This window comes from Eupeodes corollae, chromosome 1, assembly GCF_945859685.1.
Source record: "Eupeodes corollae chromosome 1, idEupCoro1.1, whole genome shotgun sequence".
Classification (NCBI taxonomy): Eukaryota; Metazoa; Arthropoda; class Insecta; order Diptera; family Syrphidae; genus Eupeodes; species Eupeodes corollae.
This window is the reverse complement of record NC_079147.1, coordinates 107,718,628-107,733,098: the sequence shown is the minus strand read 5'-3', so window position 1 is coordinate 107,733,098 and position 14,471 is coordinate 107,718,628. Positions and strand designations below refer to the sequence as shown.

The 14,471-nt window shown below is 32.7% G+C and overlaps 2 protein-coding genes and 1 long non-coding RNA gene across 3 annotated transcripts in view; 2 read left to right on the top strand and 1 right to left on the bottom strand.

Moving 5' to 3' along the window:
* Positions 1-3,028: 3,028 nt before the first annotated feature.
* The window catches only part of LOC129953941 (fatty-acid amide hydrolase 2-A), an 81,931-nt gene continuing 70,488 nt past the window's right edge, over positions 3,029-14,471 (top strand). The window contains exon 1 of the mRNA XM_056067499.1: positions 3,029-3,217. Coding sequence (XP_055923474.1) covers positions 3,162-3,217 — 56 coding nt within the window. The 5' untranslated portion in view covers positions 3,029-3,161. The remainder of the gene's footprint in view (positions 3,218-14,471) is intronic.
* On the top strand, positions 7,400-7,786 carry LOC129953944 (uncharacterized). The gene is made up of 2 exons (XR_008782612.1): positions 7,400-7,512; positions 7,574-7,786. It is a non-coding gene; the product is annotated as an uncharacterized LOC129953944 (long non-coding RNA).
* On the bottom strand, positions 10,467-12,045 carry LOC129953943 (succinate--hydroxymethylglutarate CoA-transferase). Its single transcript, XM_056067500.1, has one exon. It carries the CDS (start codon positions 11,934-11,936, stop codon positions 10,611-10,613), a length of 1,326 nt encoding a protein of 441 aa, XP_055923475.1. The 5' UTR covers positions 11,937-12,045; the 3' UTR covers positions 10,467-10,610.

The window sequence follows — 14,471 nt, the reverse complement described above, 5'->3', positions numbered from 1 at the left end:
GTTTTTGGAAAGTTATTCAAAAAAAATCTTCCTAACTTTTAAGTCAAAATGACAGCTAATCATGTTTTTTAATTCAAATGAAAGATTAACTTTATTTCTATGTATGTATTTTATTTATTTTGTACACAGTTCTATTTAATGTTTGAGTAAAGGGGCTTGTTGCCAAATTGAGAAAAGAAATAAGTAATATTTTTTACGATACAAAATACAAGGCGTGATATACTTTCAGCTTGTTTTCGGTAGTTTTTATCAGATTTACTGAATATAGAGGTTAGTAAAGTTAAGTTCTCCTTAATTGTTAAGTCTACTTATGTTGAAATGTTATTTGATCATGTTCTTAACTGTCAATCATCTCTAATGGAGATGGCGCAACAATTTAATATTCACCTTTGCTGGGTGCCGGGCCATAGAGACATTCCAGGTAACTGTAAGGCAGATAAACTCGCCAGGAACGGTACAGTACAACCCATCCTACCACGTTTGGCAAGTACTGGCTACTTGTAAACTGCGCTAATGCTAGACGGTGTGAGGAGGCAGGCACCAGGTGAAACAACATCACCACGTGTCAAGTCACAAAAAACATCTGGCCAACACTGGATTTAAAACGTTCAAAGTGCTTGCTCTCTCTAAGCAGATCGCATATAAGCTCGATAATAGGTGTTATAACCGGACATTGTTTAATAGACAAGCACACCACGCGACAAGGCGTATTCTCAAATGACTTTTGCAGAAGCTGTATGGACGGGGAAGAGGAAGAAACGGTTCTTCATCTTCTCTGGACATGCCCTGCTCTGGCTCGAAAACGCAAGAATTACCTGGGAGAATTCTTCTGTAACAATCTAAATCATATCGGTATAATCAGCCTTTCACGTTTCGTAAGGTACTCAAGCTGGTTCCATTGAGCTTATGAGGAAGCCTCAAGATTCATTGGTAACACAACGGGCCATTAAACTGGCCTAAGTGTTTCCGTTTCCATCTAGGACAACCACTATAACCTAACCATGAACTTCATAATTCGTTCATTTATTTATCCATTGCACAATTTTATTGAAACTTTTGTGTAAAAGTCTTCTTGTCATCCCTTATGTTGCCTGAACGAATATATACATATATCATGGCAAGCCTAGCTTATCATCAAATTCATATGTGAGCACTATAAATATTTTCCTACAAATTTGTGAGAATTTACCGCCTTAAGTTTATAGTTTTAAAATACAAACTCAAATATCTCAAATCCATGAAAACCATATTTCTAAAACTATGCTATTTTACTAGTGATAATCTATCGTCTAAATTACTCTACTCTTGGCCAAATTTTATCATTTTAAATAAAATCTTAAAATTGACAACTTGTCGTGTTAGAGATAACCATACAAAACAAAACGGAAATAGGTAATTTTTTGATTTTATTTTTTCCCGAGTATTCCGCATTCCATTTTCCATTTTAACTAAATGTTCACACTACAATTGTTGACCTACAATTTTTGTATAAAGTACTACGAACCTTATATGTTTCAAAGACAATATAGGTTAGGTAAATACATCGGTACATAGATTTCATGAAAATTATAATTCTACAAAATAAAACACCAATACCGTCCTAACCTAATATTATTAAGGTCAAAAGTGAATATTTAACAATTCAGAAACATAAGTTAAGGGATCGATTTGCTAAACCATTTTGAAATTAAATAGGAGCACCTATTTTCAGACATTGATTGTGGTAAGTATAGATATTACCCACAATTATACATTAACATAGTCAGTTATAGTAAATTATTTGTATATAAATGCAGCAGGTGCATCTGCTAAAACACACAAGACTGGTTATTGCATTTCATTGCCGGTCTTATGATAAATGGCGCCCTGTCTGGGAACATGTATTTGTTGATTTGTTTACATCATCACTTTAAATATTGTACGTGTCTAATTTAGTGATCAAAAAGATTTTGTTTGTGGTAATTAAATTGCACATTTTGAATTGGTTTTGATTGCCTTAATTTAAATTTAACTACAAATTACTGTGAGATTTTTGAGATATAAAATTCAAAAACCCATATATGTATAACGTTTTTTAAGCTATCTTGATTCATCTAGAAACTTTTTTTCGGTTGAATTTGCCATTTTTTTCCAAATCTATAATCACTTTCCTTGATATTCAGTTGAAATATTCATAGTATTCTTTACAAATTTTTGAAAAATCTTTATAAATTGTTATTTTTCACCATTCGTGCTTAAACGTAATTTTTGATCTGTAACGAATCCATCTTCTAAACAATTCTATTATATCAAGGTTTTGAAATAAAATTAAAAATAAATGAATAATGTTGAAAACAGATATGTCAAAAATTAAAAGTTATATACAGTTTTTTAAATATCCTTTTGCAACAATATTCATTTATTTTTTAATTTTATTTTAAAACCTTGAAATAATAAAACTGTTCCAAACAGTTCCAAAACTCCAAAACGTAGTTTTTAAAACTATAAAAGTATTAAAGATTCATAATTAATAAGTATTTGCAAAACTTAGCCTCAAAAATACAGTTTTTTGCTGTCTTTAGCATTTTTAAACGGTTTTATTTAAATTATAATTTAATAGAAAACTGTTTTTGAGTTGACTTTTCATATCATTTAGGGCCCGTTCCAATGTGTTGTCGAAGAAAATTTTGCGTCCAACTACAGCACCGTCCCCATCGTAATTTATATATTGTACATTTCAATGAGCAGCTGATTCCGAACGTAGTTTGAGAAGTAGTATTGTATTGAGGTAACTACGAAGAATAAGATAATGGAGAGAATAGAATGAAGGATTACGAAGTGAAAAGCCACTAAGAAAACAGCACAGCTGATACTGACACAGATTGAATCTTGAAGGAGCGAAGAGCGCATGGTTTGAATAAGTTGTGAATATTGTGATTGTGAATCTTGGGGGAAATGTTTGATATTTTCTTTTATGAGAACGGGTTGTTTTGTTTTTGTGTTTTTGTTTGAATTGAATTTTAGCAAAAATCGAAATTATTAGTTTCTTGTAATTTACTGTTTTTATTCCAAATAATACTGGGATAAAACTTTTCCTGCCATTGCTTAAACAAATTGTGCAACACTTTAAGCTGTCAAATTAATTTATTTATTGCTTACTTTGAGAACATATCGTATTGGATATGGCAAAATCGATATTTTCTTACTTTCGCCGACAATTGGATGATATTTTGTTTTCGTAAGTAGCAACATATTTCCTATAATTCCTTCATTTCAAAAGAATTTCCTTAAAATAAATATCTAAACTTTTTAAACAAAGTGATGCAAAAACTACACTTTTTCATGGCGGATATATAATTTGCATATTTATTTACTTAAGTTGCATAAGACTAATGGAAATAATATTAAAATTTCTATTTAATCTATTGATTCCTAATGAGTATTGCACATTCCTTTGCTAAGTGCCATTCCATCAGTCGGATACTTACAGAATTATTTGTTTACATAAACTACTTTATACATAAATAACTTCAAACTACAAATACAAAATACATTGAAAGTTCGAAAGTAAACAAAATATATATATATTAGCATTGTGTTTTCAGTATCAAATTTGTTTGTTATAGAAGAAGTGCAATGTTTATTTAAATCATATTTAAAATAATTTCAAAGGAAATGATTTATCAATTAAGTAAATATCCGGAATATCATCTTTCTCAAGATCCCGTGTCATGCAACCAAAATTGATTTGTTTATAAAAAAACAATATCCGGATCAAACATTCAGAACTATATAATGCTAAAAGTTCTACGATTAAAGGGGTTAGTTATATTTTACCATAAAGTTGAAGGTTCATAGCAATGTGATTAGTTTTGTAATATAAAAAGGCATATCCGTCAAATTATAACAGGATTATTTCAACATTTTAAGATCTGATTGAACTAATTGGACTTTTCATTTGCAAAATAAATCAATTTATATTAGATCAAAATCTGTCAATGTTCTTATGCATTCTGTTGGTCAAAAAAAGTCATGGTAGGCAGAACGTGTTTTCCACACCTCAACATCCAAAAGGGAACTTGAATTCTCCAGATCAATCAACCGTCAACCAATTTTGCACATATTGCGATAGACGCTGTGTCCGAACTTTCCGTGGTAGCGCTTCGGGGTTCCAAACCCAAGGCGGAACCATCTCCCTGTTTTGCCTTCGGTCTGGGGGGAGATACAACGTCGAACGGCCATTAACAAGAAACCCTGATGGACTGATGGAAAATGTTCGCAAACAAATGCCAAACAATAGACAATCAAATCGGACGACAAGACAGAAGAAGAGTTGAGAGAAACACCGACTTCTCAGAATCAAAAAGAGAGAACATGAGAAGCGTGAGGGCGAAAATATTAAGAGGTGCAAAAGCAGGAATTAAGTTCAAAAGTTTTAAGATCAGGTAAAACGAAATTCTCAAGTACATAAACCTAGAACCGAAAGCTAAAAGGCGAAAGTGGAAACATCATAGTGGAGCCGCAGTCAATGATGAGAATATTTAAGGACCACTTCTGCAGACAGTTGACGGTATCAGACAGAATGATCCATTCAATATGGACTACGAAAGCCAACAATACCGTCTTCCCGACTTAGACGAAGTAAAGTTTGCCATATCTAAGCTGAAATCTAACAAAGCCGCTGGAGCAGATGGCTTGAATGCCGAGCTTTTCAAAGCAGCTGGAGATAATTTGATTAAGATATGGTCGGAAGAAAGCGTGCCCGATGAGTGGAGACTCAGTATTGTTTGCTCTATAGTGAAAAGAGCAGGCCTCTAAACTGCACTAACTAAAGACGAATCGGTCTACTTAACATCTCTTACAAAATCTTCTCTAAAGCCAATCGTCAACAACCTGATAGATTCTTATCACTGTGGTTTTAGACCAGGAAAGTCCACAGTCGATACATGTTAGGTCCTTGAAATGCATCAAATACATACAGATTTTCAGCGAAAAATTGTCTTCAGTGATAAGGTCCATTTATAAGTACAATTTTCTTATTTAGGGCCGGGAAATCCAAAAATTATAATTGAAAACCCTCAATAAGTCACTTTTTGGATTGGCGGTGTAATAAGACCTTACTTATTCTTAATAACAATGGTGCAACGGTTAGGGCAATTGGACTTACTTTATATTTAATTTAAAGGCTCCCTTAGAGGGTGGTTGGTGAAAGGGTGTCAAGAAGACTCTTATGAAAATTAATTCTAAAGTATTTTATTGAAAACGTGTTAAATCGCACGTGTGGTCACAGAAGTGGGACTATTCATTATAATTAAGGTGACTGTTGTCAAAAAGAACATCTCCGAAAAAAGCTTTTTTTTTATATATATATTATACGCGCACTCAAGGGGATATATGAATACCCTTATCATGCTTAATCACAGTGTAATTATTCACGAGCAATTAAGAAGGGAGGATAGGATTAGGAAGGAGATACCGATTCACATTGGTTTTGAATGTCTGCACATTGTAATGAGTGGGAAACATTGAGTCTGGTTAAGCATTCAACATTCGTGTGGCGCGACTGAAGAAAGAATCTCTGTACTTTACAGTACGTCCGAAATTGGGCTCAAGGGCATTCCTAGAGGAACGGGTATTTCGGTTGAATTGTTTGAGGGGAGGAATGCAACTGGCTATTTCATTAGCGCATTGTTTATGAAAGTAGCGATAAAATAATGACAGGCATGAAACCTTACGACGGTGCTCGAGAGATACAAAAGTTTCAGTTAGACAACGGTCACCTATCATCTTTAGAGCTCTCTTTTGAATTCTGTCTAGGATACTCAAGTAGGTTATAGGAGCACCTGCCCAGATATGGGAATTGTACTCGAGTTTCGGACGAATATAGGCTTTATAGATTATAGCCAGATCAGTAGGAGTAAAAAACTTCTTGCACCTTTAAAGAAAACCTAAACACTTAGCAGCATTTTTGGCGATGTCAAATATGTGATCACTCCACAAAAAGTGGTTTGTAATGCACATACCTAAGACTGAAAGCTGTTCGGTCTCCTTGATGCAAGTATCACTCATGGATAGTGGCGTAGGGGCAAGGTTACGCTTTTGAGACATTAGACAGCATTGAGTTTTCGAGTCATTTAATTCTACATGGTTTTTGATTCCCCATTAAACAATGCTGTCAAGATCAGAATTTAATGAGCTCATCGTACGCTGCCGTTGGTAGTCCACATCCGAAGAACAAGGACGAGAATCTAGAAACGAATATGAAAAGCTGAGGGTACTGTCATCAGCGAAACAATTAAATTTATAAAAATAAGGAAAAGTGTCGGAGACAAAATGGAGCCCTGGGGCACACCAGCGTTTATTTTGTGGGTATCAGATTTGAACCCGTCCAATACTACTTGAATTCAACGGTCCGAAAGGTAATTTCTAAGCCAACGAAGAAGGGATTCATCAATACCATATGCACGCATTATCGATAAGAAAGCTTCGTGCCAAACTCTATTAAATGCCTTTGAAATATCAAGTGCAATAACCTTACTTTCTCCAAAACGATGTAAAGATTTGTTCCACTGTTCGGTGAGATAAACCATGAGATCACCAGTAGATCTATTGCAACGAGAGCCATACTGCCGGTCATTAAGAAGCTTCCGTTCTTCAAGATATTTCAGATCATGCAAAAATTTAATGCATCGTATATGTCCGTTACAGGTCTTTCTAGCTTGTTTGAACTTATTCCGGTTTTCATCAGTTGGGTTGGCTTTGTTATTCCGGAAACTTACATTTTTGGTCCTAATAACCGCTTTACAGCTGGAATCAAACCATGAGTTTTCTTTGGGTTTGATAGATTTTACCCTATTCGGGATAAAATTTCTCATTCCACAAAGAATCAAGTTTGTAATCATATCTGCACTGGAGTTCACGTCACTATCGAGGAAGCATAGTGACCAGTTAAAGTTCCTAAAGAATTCATTGAGACCGCCCCATTTAGCTTTCTCATATTGCCGAACGGTTCTCGTAGGTGTTTTAACTTTAACTGGGTTTTTTTTGGCATGAGAAATTTGCAGATATGACACAATGGTCTGATGAGCCTAGAGGCGATAATACACTGACAGTATATTTATTAGGATCAGAAGTAAAAAACAAGTCTAGAGTATTGGCGGATTGACCTGCAACGTCAGGAATCCAAGTTGGCTCGTCAACTAACTGAGTCAGGTGGTTTAACTCAGCAAAAATCTCGACATACCTTCCTTCGGATGTTGTCTGACCAGAATAGCGCAGCCACGAAGAATTATGTACATTGAAATCGCCCGTAACATCGATCTCACTCAATTCTCTGGATAGAGTCGGACAGCGCATCGAATTCGTCTAAAAAATACACCCCTTCCTTTCTACTCTAAAGTCCATTTAACTTGAAAAACGCTTTTGAAATTTTAAAAAAGATTTGATATTTAAATCAATTCTGTGTCTGTCAATTTAATACTTACTGAATTATTTAACACTTTTCTTATGTTAAATAATGAATATTTCGGGAGGGTAATATAGTGTTGATTTAAAATCATTTAAAATATTATAATGTAAATATTATAACTTACAGTCAGCCAAGTATCCCTTGGAATGAAAGATCAAGTAGTGAAAAAAAGAAGATTATCGGAGGAGTTTTTCTTATAGTATTTTGTTTGATTAAAATTGTTTTGATTGTTGTTTATTTTGGAGTTATAAGAAGAGAAGCTAATTGTAAATCAAATTGCTAATGAATTGTGTGACAATGCAAACAAATCTTCAAATTAATAATAAATTATTAAGCTAATTTGTGTTTAAAAACATTAAAAGAAATTTCCTCTTTCAAAATACTTAATTTAAAAATAAACAAATTAACATATCCCTCAAATGAAAATGAAAACGTAAAAATGAAAAAAAAATATAGTGAAAGGGATGTTAATATAATATAATGGACAACCTTAATCCTAAAATGTTTAAGTGTTTGATTGGAAGCAGTTAACTTCAGCACGGGTTGACTTTTTAAGATCGTGTTCATGTCATATTTGTCGTTTTGGGTCTTCTTAAAAATTGAAACATAAAAAAAGCAAGTTTTAAAATTTTTGCAAAGAAGTATACAATAAAAACGGTGAAATGCGATCTACACTCATAATTGAACATTTTGTACCTAAATATGGTATAGCCAGGGCCACTGCAATATGTACCGGACAATGGCCTATAGGAGAGCTTGCAGCAAAGCTAGTTATCTCGCATAATACTCACTGCCTTAGCTTCGGGAACCAACATGAAAGGGAAACTGTGATTCCCTGCCTGACCGGTTCTGGAATGCTAAGCTTCGGAAGGGTAGTCCCTAAACGAAATTGTGTGAATTTCTATAGCAATCGCTTATTGAGGCATTATAAATCCCTCATAATAATATTTTTGTATATTTTTATTTTTCATTACATAGGTCGAACGAGTTTATGGTACCAAAAACGGAGGCGCTTTCCAACACAAATTTCGTCACACAGCAAAGGCTGCTTGTGACTGCCATCTCTACTTACCTACGTCCCTAGTTTTCTTAGTATCTCATTACTTATGAGATGGCTTTAGGCTCTTTATTTGGCTTACTAAAGTTTTCAAAAACCTTGAATGAAGTTTTTAAAACAATTTTTCATATTTTTTGGAATTGATTCTAAGAATTACAGAGTGGCTTACTGCGATGAAGCTTTGAGGTGAAAAGCAGAGCTTGCAGCTATTCGTTTTCTAAGTTTATCAAGAGGTGTTATGTAGAGTAGGGTCTCCAGTGCCACAGAAGGGGTCGTGCGAAGCGATCTGCTAAGATATAAGTAAGATTAACGTTGGGCTTTATGTAAAACACACCAAACTTTCATTTGAACGTGTTTTGAATAATTAAAAAAAATACCAAAATAAATATTAATAGGAGCAAAATAATTACAGTGACAACACCATCTACACTATTAAAACGAAGACACAATAATCTATTAATAAATAAATAGGAATATTCCAGCAAAAAAAATGCAAGAAGCACATTTTAATTTGAAAATGTGCAACATAAATAAAAATTGAATGTGAAAAAAATTAAATAATTTTAAAATAATAAAAAAAAGAGGCTGGGATGCGACCCACACTGATAACATCCCGTCTGTCCATTTGGCTTGCTTAAAAGTTTGTAGGTTTTCGTGTTGGGTTAAAAAAATTGTTAGTTGAATTATTCTTACAAATTTTAAAATTACCAACAGTATTTTTCATACAAAGAAAATATTTTGTTTGAAAGTCAAGTTTTATTAAATAGATTTTTAGTCGATAACTAATTTTTACAAATTGGATGAATAAAAATAATTTGAGAGATATCAAGAACAGAACATAAACTTTAACCAAATTTGCGTACTATTTTTTGTAGATTTAATTTCTTTTCTTTATAAGAAACGGACTGTTGGATTAAAATAAAACTACTGAATATCGAAAACATTATGTTTTAAGAAATAAAAAAGTTTGAAGACAATATTTTTAATGTTTGAAAAGCTAATTGAGTCGTAAGTAAATTTTTACCAAGTTGTATTGTTTTTTTGTTAGTTTTTTATTTAATGTTAAAACTTTTTTTATAAGTTCAAATTAGTTGGAAGTCATAATCTCAAATTATTGAAAAGATATTTGAGTCGAAAATCAATTTTTATCAACTTTGAGTAATTTTTTTATTAGGTTTTTATTTTTTATAAAAAAAAAAGTCAATCAGATTTTTCTCAAAATTTTATCAGATGACAAAAACATCATTCTTCGTTGCACAAAATTGTTTTGGAGATGAAATCACATTTTAGTCGTAAAATTTTCGAGGTGACACATTTTTTTTCATTGTTTTTGATTTATCAAAAAACCGGCATTTGGACTTTTTTCAAAAAATGTACTTGTTTGGTATCACCATAAAATATATTATATAAAATTGAATTCATGTCTCTAGCGTGTTTGGTTAGTAAGATATTTAGGGTTAACTAGAATGTTCACTTTTTTTAAAATGCTATGGTAAAAAAACCACCCACGCAATTTTCTCGAGAGCCCTTTCTGCATCTTTCTGCCTTATTACCTGTATAACAACATTTAATTGAAGTCGATATCTCTTTTGGGTTTTGAGCTATGGATGACGAAAAAACGTCACGAACGTACGGACGTATGGATGTACCAACTTACCTACACACGCCCTTACAGGTATCTTCTTAAAAATCTTTTATTTCGACTCTAGAGTCCTTGAAACGTCGAGAAATGTCAAAATTTTCAATTTGACAAATCGATCCGATTACAATAGCTCATTATGCAAATTAATAAAAAAGCTATAATTTAATTTTATTTTTAAGAATTAAAAATACCATCCGATTTACAACTTGACTCATATATCCACTTCTTGTTACACCACAAGCACTTAAGCACTTATTTAAACGGTTTTATAATTTCTCAAATAAATTTTATTTTTTAAAATCATAAAAGAAAGACTTAAATTATTTATTTACTTAAATTCAAAGTTAACATTTTCCGCGATAAACAAGTTTACGAAACGTTTTTCATTCAAAAAAAAACTATTAGCCATGTTAAAGTAAAATCATGATTAACAATTAGTTAAAAATTTCCTTTTGGTCAATAAATCATTGAATTATTTTTTTAAGTCGCAACTCCTCAATATCGTCCTTCGATAGATTAAGAATATCCATCAAAACTTCATCGGTATGTTGTCCCAAACATGGTGGTGCTGTACGAGCATCATTCATGGCTCCACTAAACTTTACAGGAGGTCCCACAACTTTGACACTCTCATCCAAAGGGTGCGGCAGTGTCTTAACTAATCCAATTTCCTTAATATGTTTGTCAGCAAACACCTCCGGTATGCTGTTGACAGGTCCCACTGGAAAGGGTGCTCCTTCAAACAGCTCCATCCAGTGGTCAGAAGAATGCTGAACAAACTTCGAGGACAGAATTTCAATCAATTCCTTTCGATTACACACTCTATCTTGATTGGTCTTAAATTTCGCATCATCACTCAACGCATCCAGTGACATTAATTTGCATAGAACTTTAAATTGATCATCACTGCCAGCCCCGATCGTAAGATAACCTGTTGCTGTCTTAAATGCTTGATATGGCACAATACTAGAATGTGCTGTTCCCCAGCGGCCTGCGCTTATGCCTCCATTTAAATAATTACTCGCGACATTGATTAGCATAGCGACTGTGGTAGAGAATAAATTAACATCGATTTTCTGTCCCATGCCGGTGCGTTGTTTTTGTAAGAGCGCAGCCAAGATCGCTCCATGAGCGTAAAGACCAGTTGCGATGTCAGTCACTGCGATACCAACTTTACACGGTGGTCCGTCTTTTTCTCCAGTTATTTGCAAAAGTCCACCAATTGAAGCTGCAATCACATCGTAACCTGGTCGATTCTTATAGGGACCCTCTGACCCATAGCCCGTGAGTGAACAATATACCAAACCAGGTGCGACTTTATTGATCCTATCATAATCCAGACCGTATTCCGATAATTTGCCAGGTACGTAGTTCTCAACCAAAACGTCACATTTGACAGCCAGATCGCGTATTATGTGCGCACCTTTCTTAATGTCAATACATGCGCTCTTTTTATTACGATTCGATGCCAAAAAGTAGACAGCGTCCTTGGAATTCTTCAGAAAAGGTGGTCCCCATTTGCGAGACTCATCACCACTCCCGGGTCTTTCGATTTTGATAACCTCGGCACCGAGATCGGCCAAAACCATAGTGCAAAACGGGCCAGCAATAATTCTTGTTAAATCGAGTATACGAATTCCCTTAAGGGGGTGTGCGTCGCTTACGTCATTATTTGTAGTGCTGGTGCTGGAACTGGAAGTATCATTAGAAATCGATTGAGCTTGACTCCATAAATGCGTACGCTGGCGCTGAAAGAGTGTGAAAACACAGCGCGATCGAACAACAAACATTATGGAATTAAATTAACAAATTAAAGAGTAAACAACAACACTGTATGATGGTTAAAGACAGAAAGTTTAGCAATGAATTAAACCCACGCACATCTGTGTATCTGCAAGTTATTTTGATTACTAAATTAAATCATATAAAATTTTATTATATGGAGTGGAGAGAGTGAGAATGGCAACGACAATGATAACGATTACAGTGGGGCTAGTTTGTTTGAAAATGCGAAAAAAGTCAAATATTCGAATTGATTTAAAATTACATTTCGTAGATATATCAATGCACCAATTTTAACAGTACTCTTGTGCGTTTTCGTATTTTGTTAAAAAAGTTGTCAGTTGAATTTTTCTAAAAAATTAACTTTAACTAACATAATTTTGCATATGATGAAATAGTTTTATTTTAAAATCAATATTTGTTAACGAAATGTTTAGTGATTCGAAAATCAATTGTAGTAGAGTTTCTTGAAAGCTTCTTCTTCCTATGTAAACAAACACAAATTGCTTTTTTCTAAGAAAATTCAGCAGAGAATAAAATCATTTTGAAGTCAGCACCTTCATTAATTCACTAAAAATCGAGAATTAAATATCAATTTTTACCACTTTTACGTACTATTTTGTGCAGGTGTTAATTGTTATGAAAAACTGACTGTTGGATTTTTATAAAAAAATTAGTGAATGTGGATTTTTTGTAAAAAAAACTATCAATTGTTTTTGGAGAAAGCTGACAATTCTATTTGTCAAAATTTGACATGTTAAATACAATATTTTTTATAAGGTAAAATCAGTTAAAAGTCAATATCTTTAAGTTTTGAAAAGATGTTTGAGTTGAAAATTAATAAAAAACAACTTTTAGTAATGTTAGTAATGTTTTGTATGCGTTTTTATTGCGTGTAAGAAAACTGTCAAACGATCTTTCCCAAGTGTTACCAGATGTCACAAACGTTATATTTTGTTGCATACAAATATTTTGGTACCTTTATAGTTACCTTTAGACATCGATAAATGCCAACATTTTCAATTCGACAAATCGGACCAATTACAATAACTTCCTATGGGAAGTTAAAAAGTAAACTAAATTAAAATTATAGTCAATATTCTCTTTTTATGATCTTGAGAAAAATTTGTTTAAACAATAAAATGATGAGTTTTCTTTTCTTAACAATTACAAATAAAATGTCCCATTGTACATTAGCTCCGAAGTCGTAAGAACGAAAGGAAAACAACGTACGTAGATAGAGTTTGCATTTTAAGCTTATCAATATTGTTTGTTTATGTTTGAAAATAAAAGTGAGCAACTATAAAAGAACAAACATAAAAATACGGGTAGTTGTTGTTGTTTTTATTATTCTTAGACTCAACTATATAAGCTAAATAGTAGAAACGATTAAAACTTACTGTAGGTACTTTTTTAATTTGATAAGCGTGTTAGACTTGAAATATTTAATATTTTGAGTCTGTCATTTAGCTGTCACAATATAAATCAGGTCCGCATACAAATTTAGTTCAAAGATAGGGGACAAGAAGATAAAATATAACAGATAGATAGATTGATGGATAGATAGATGGATAGAAAGATGGATAAATAGATGGATAGATAGATGGATAATTAGATAGATAGATATTTAGATAGATAGATAGATAGATAGATAAATAGATAGATAGATAGATAGATAAATAGATAGATAGATAGATAGATAGATAGATAGATAGATAGATAGATAGATAGATAGATAGATAGATAGATAGATAGATAGATAGATAGATAGATAGATAGATAGATAGATAGATAGATAGATAGATAGATAGATAGATAGATAGATAGATAGATAGATAGATAGATAGATAGATAGATAGATAGATAGATAGATAGATAGATAGATAGATAGATAGATAGATAGATAGATAGATAGATAGATAGATAGATAGATAGATAGATAGATAGATAGATAGATAGATAGATAGATAGATAGATAGATAGATAGATAGATAGATAGATAGATAGATAGATAGATAGATAGATAGATAGATAGATAGATAGATAGATAGATAGATAGATAGATAGATAGATAGATAGATAGATAGATAGATAGATAGATAGATAGATAGATAGATAGATAGATAGATAGATAGATAGATAGATAGATAGATAGATAGATAGATAGATAGATAGATAGATAGATAGAATTAGAGACTTATTCAACTTTTCAAATTGTAACATGAATACAATTTTTAACTTAAATCTATTAGGGAATGGTCCGATGGGCCAGGCATTAATTCAGCCAGATGATAGCCTAGCTTAAATAATGTACAATTTATATATTGTTAGATAAATTGAGTTTAAAATATCTTTTTCTATTTCAAATTTAGCCATTAGCTTCAGTTCAGATTGACTTTATTTCGTTTTACTCCAAAGTGTTTTGTTGCCAAATTAGTCTTCGCATCTCCGCCAGGATTAGACATTTTGCCATAAAATGTGTCACGTTTTCTCTTTCTGTAGTGTTGCATTAAGAACAATACAGCACCAAGTCGTTACGAATT

Coding starts and splice junctions, on each gene's coding strand:
- LOC129953943 (XM_056067500.1), bottom strand. CDS start 11,936: ATGTTTGTTGTTCGATCGCGCTGTGTTTTCACACTCTTTCAGCGCCAG.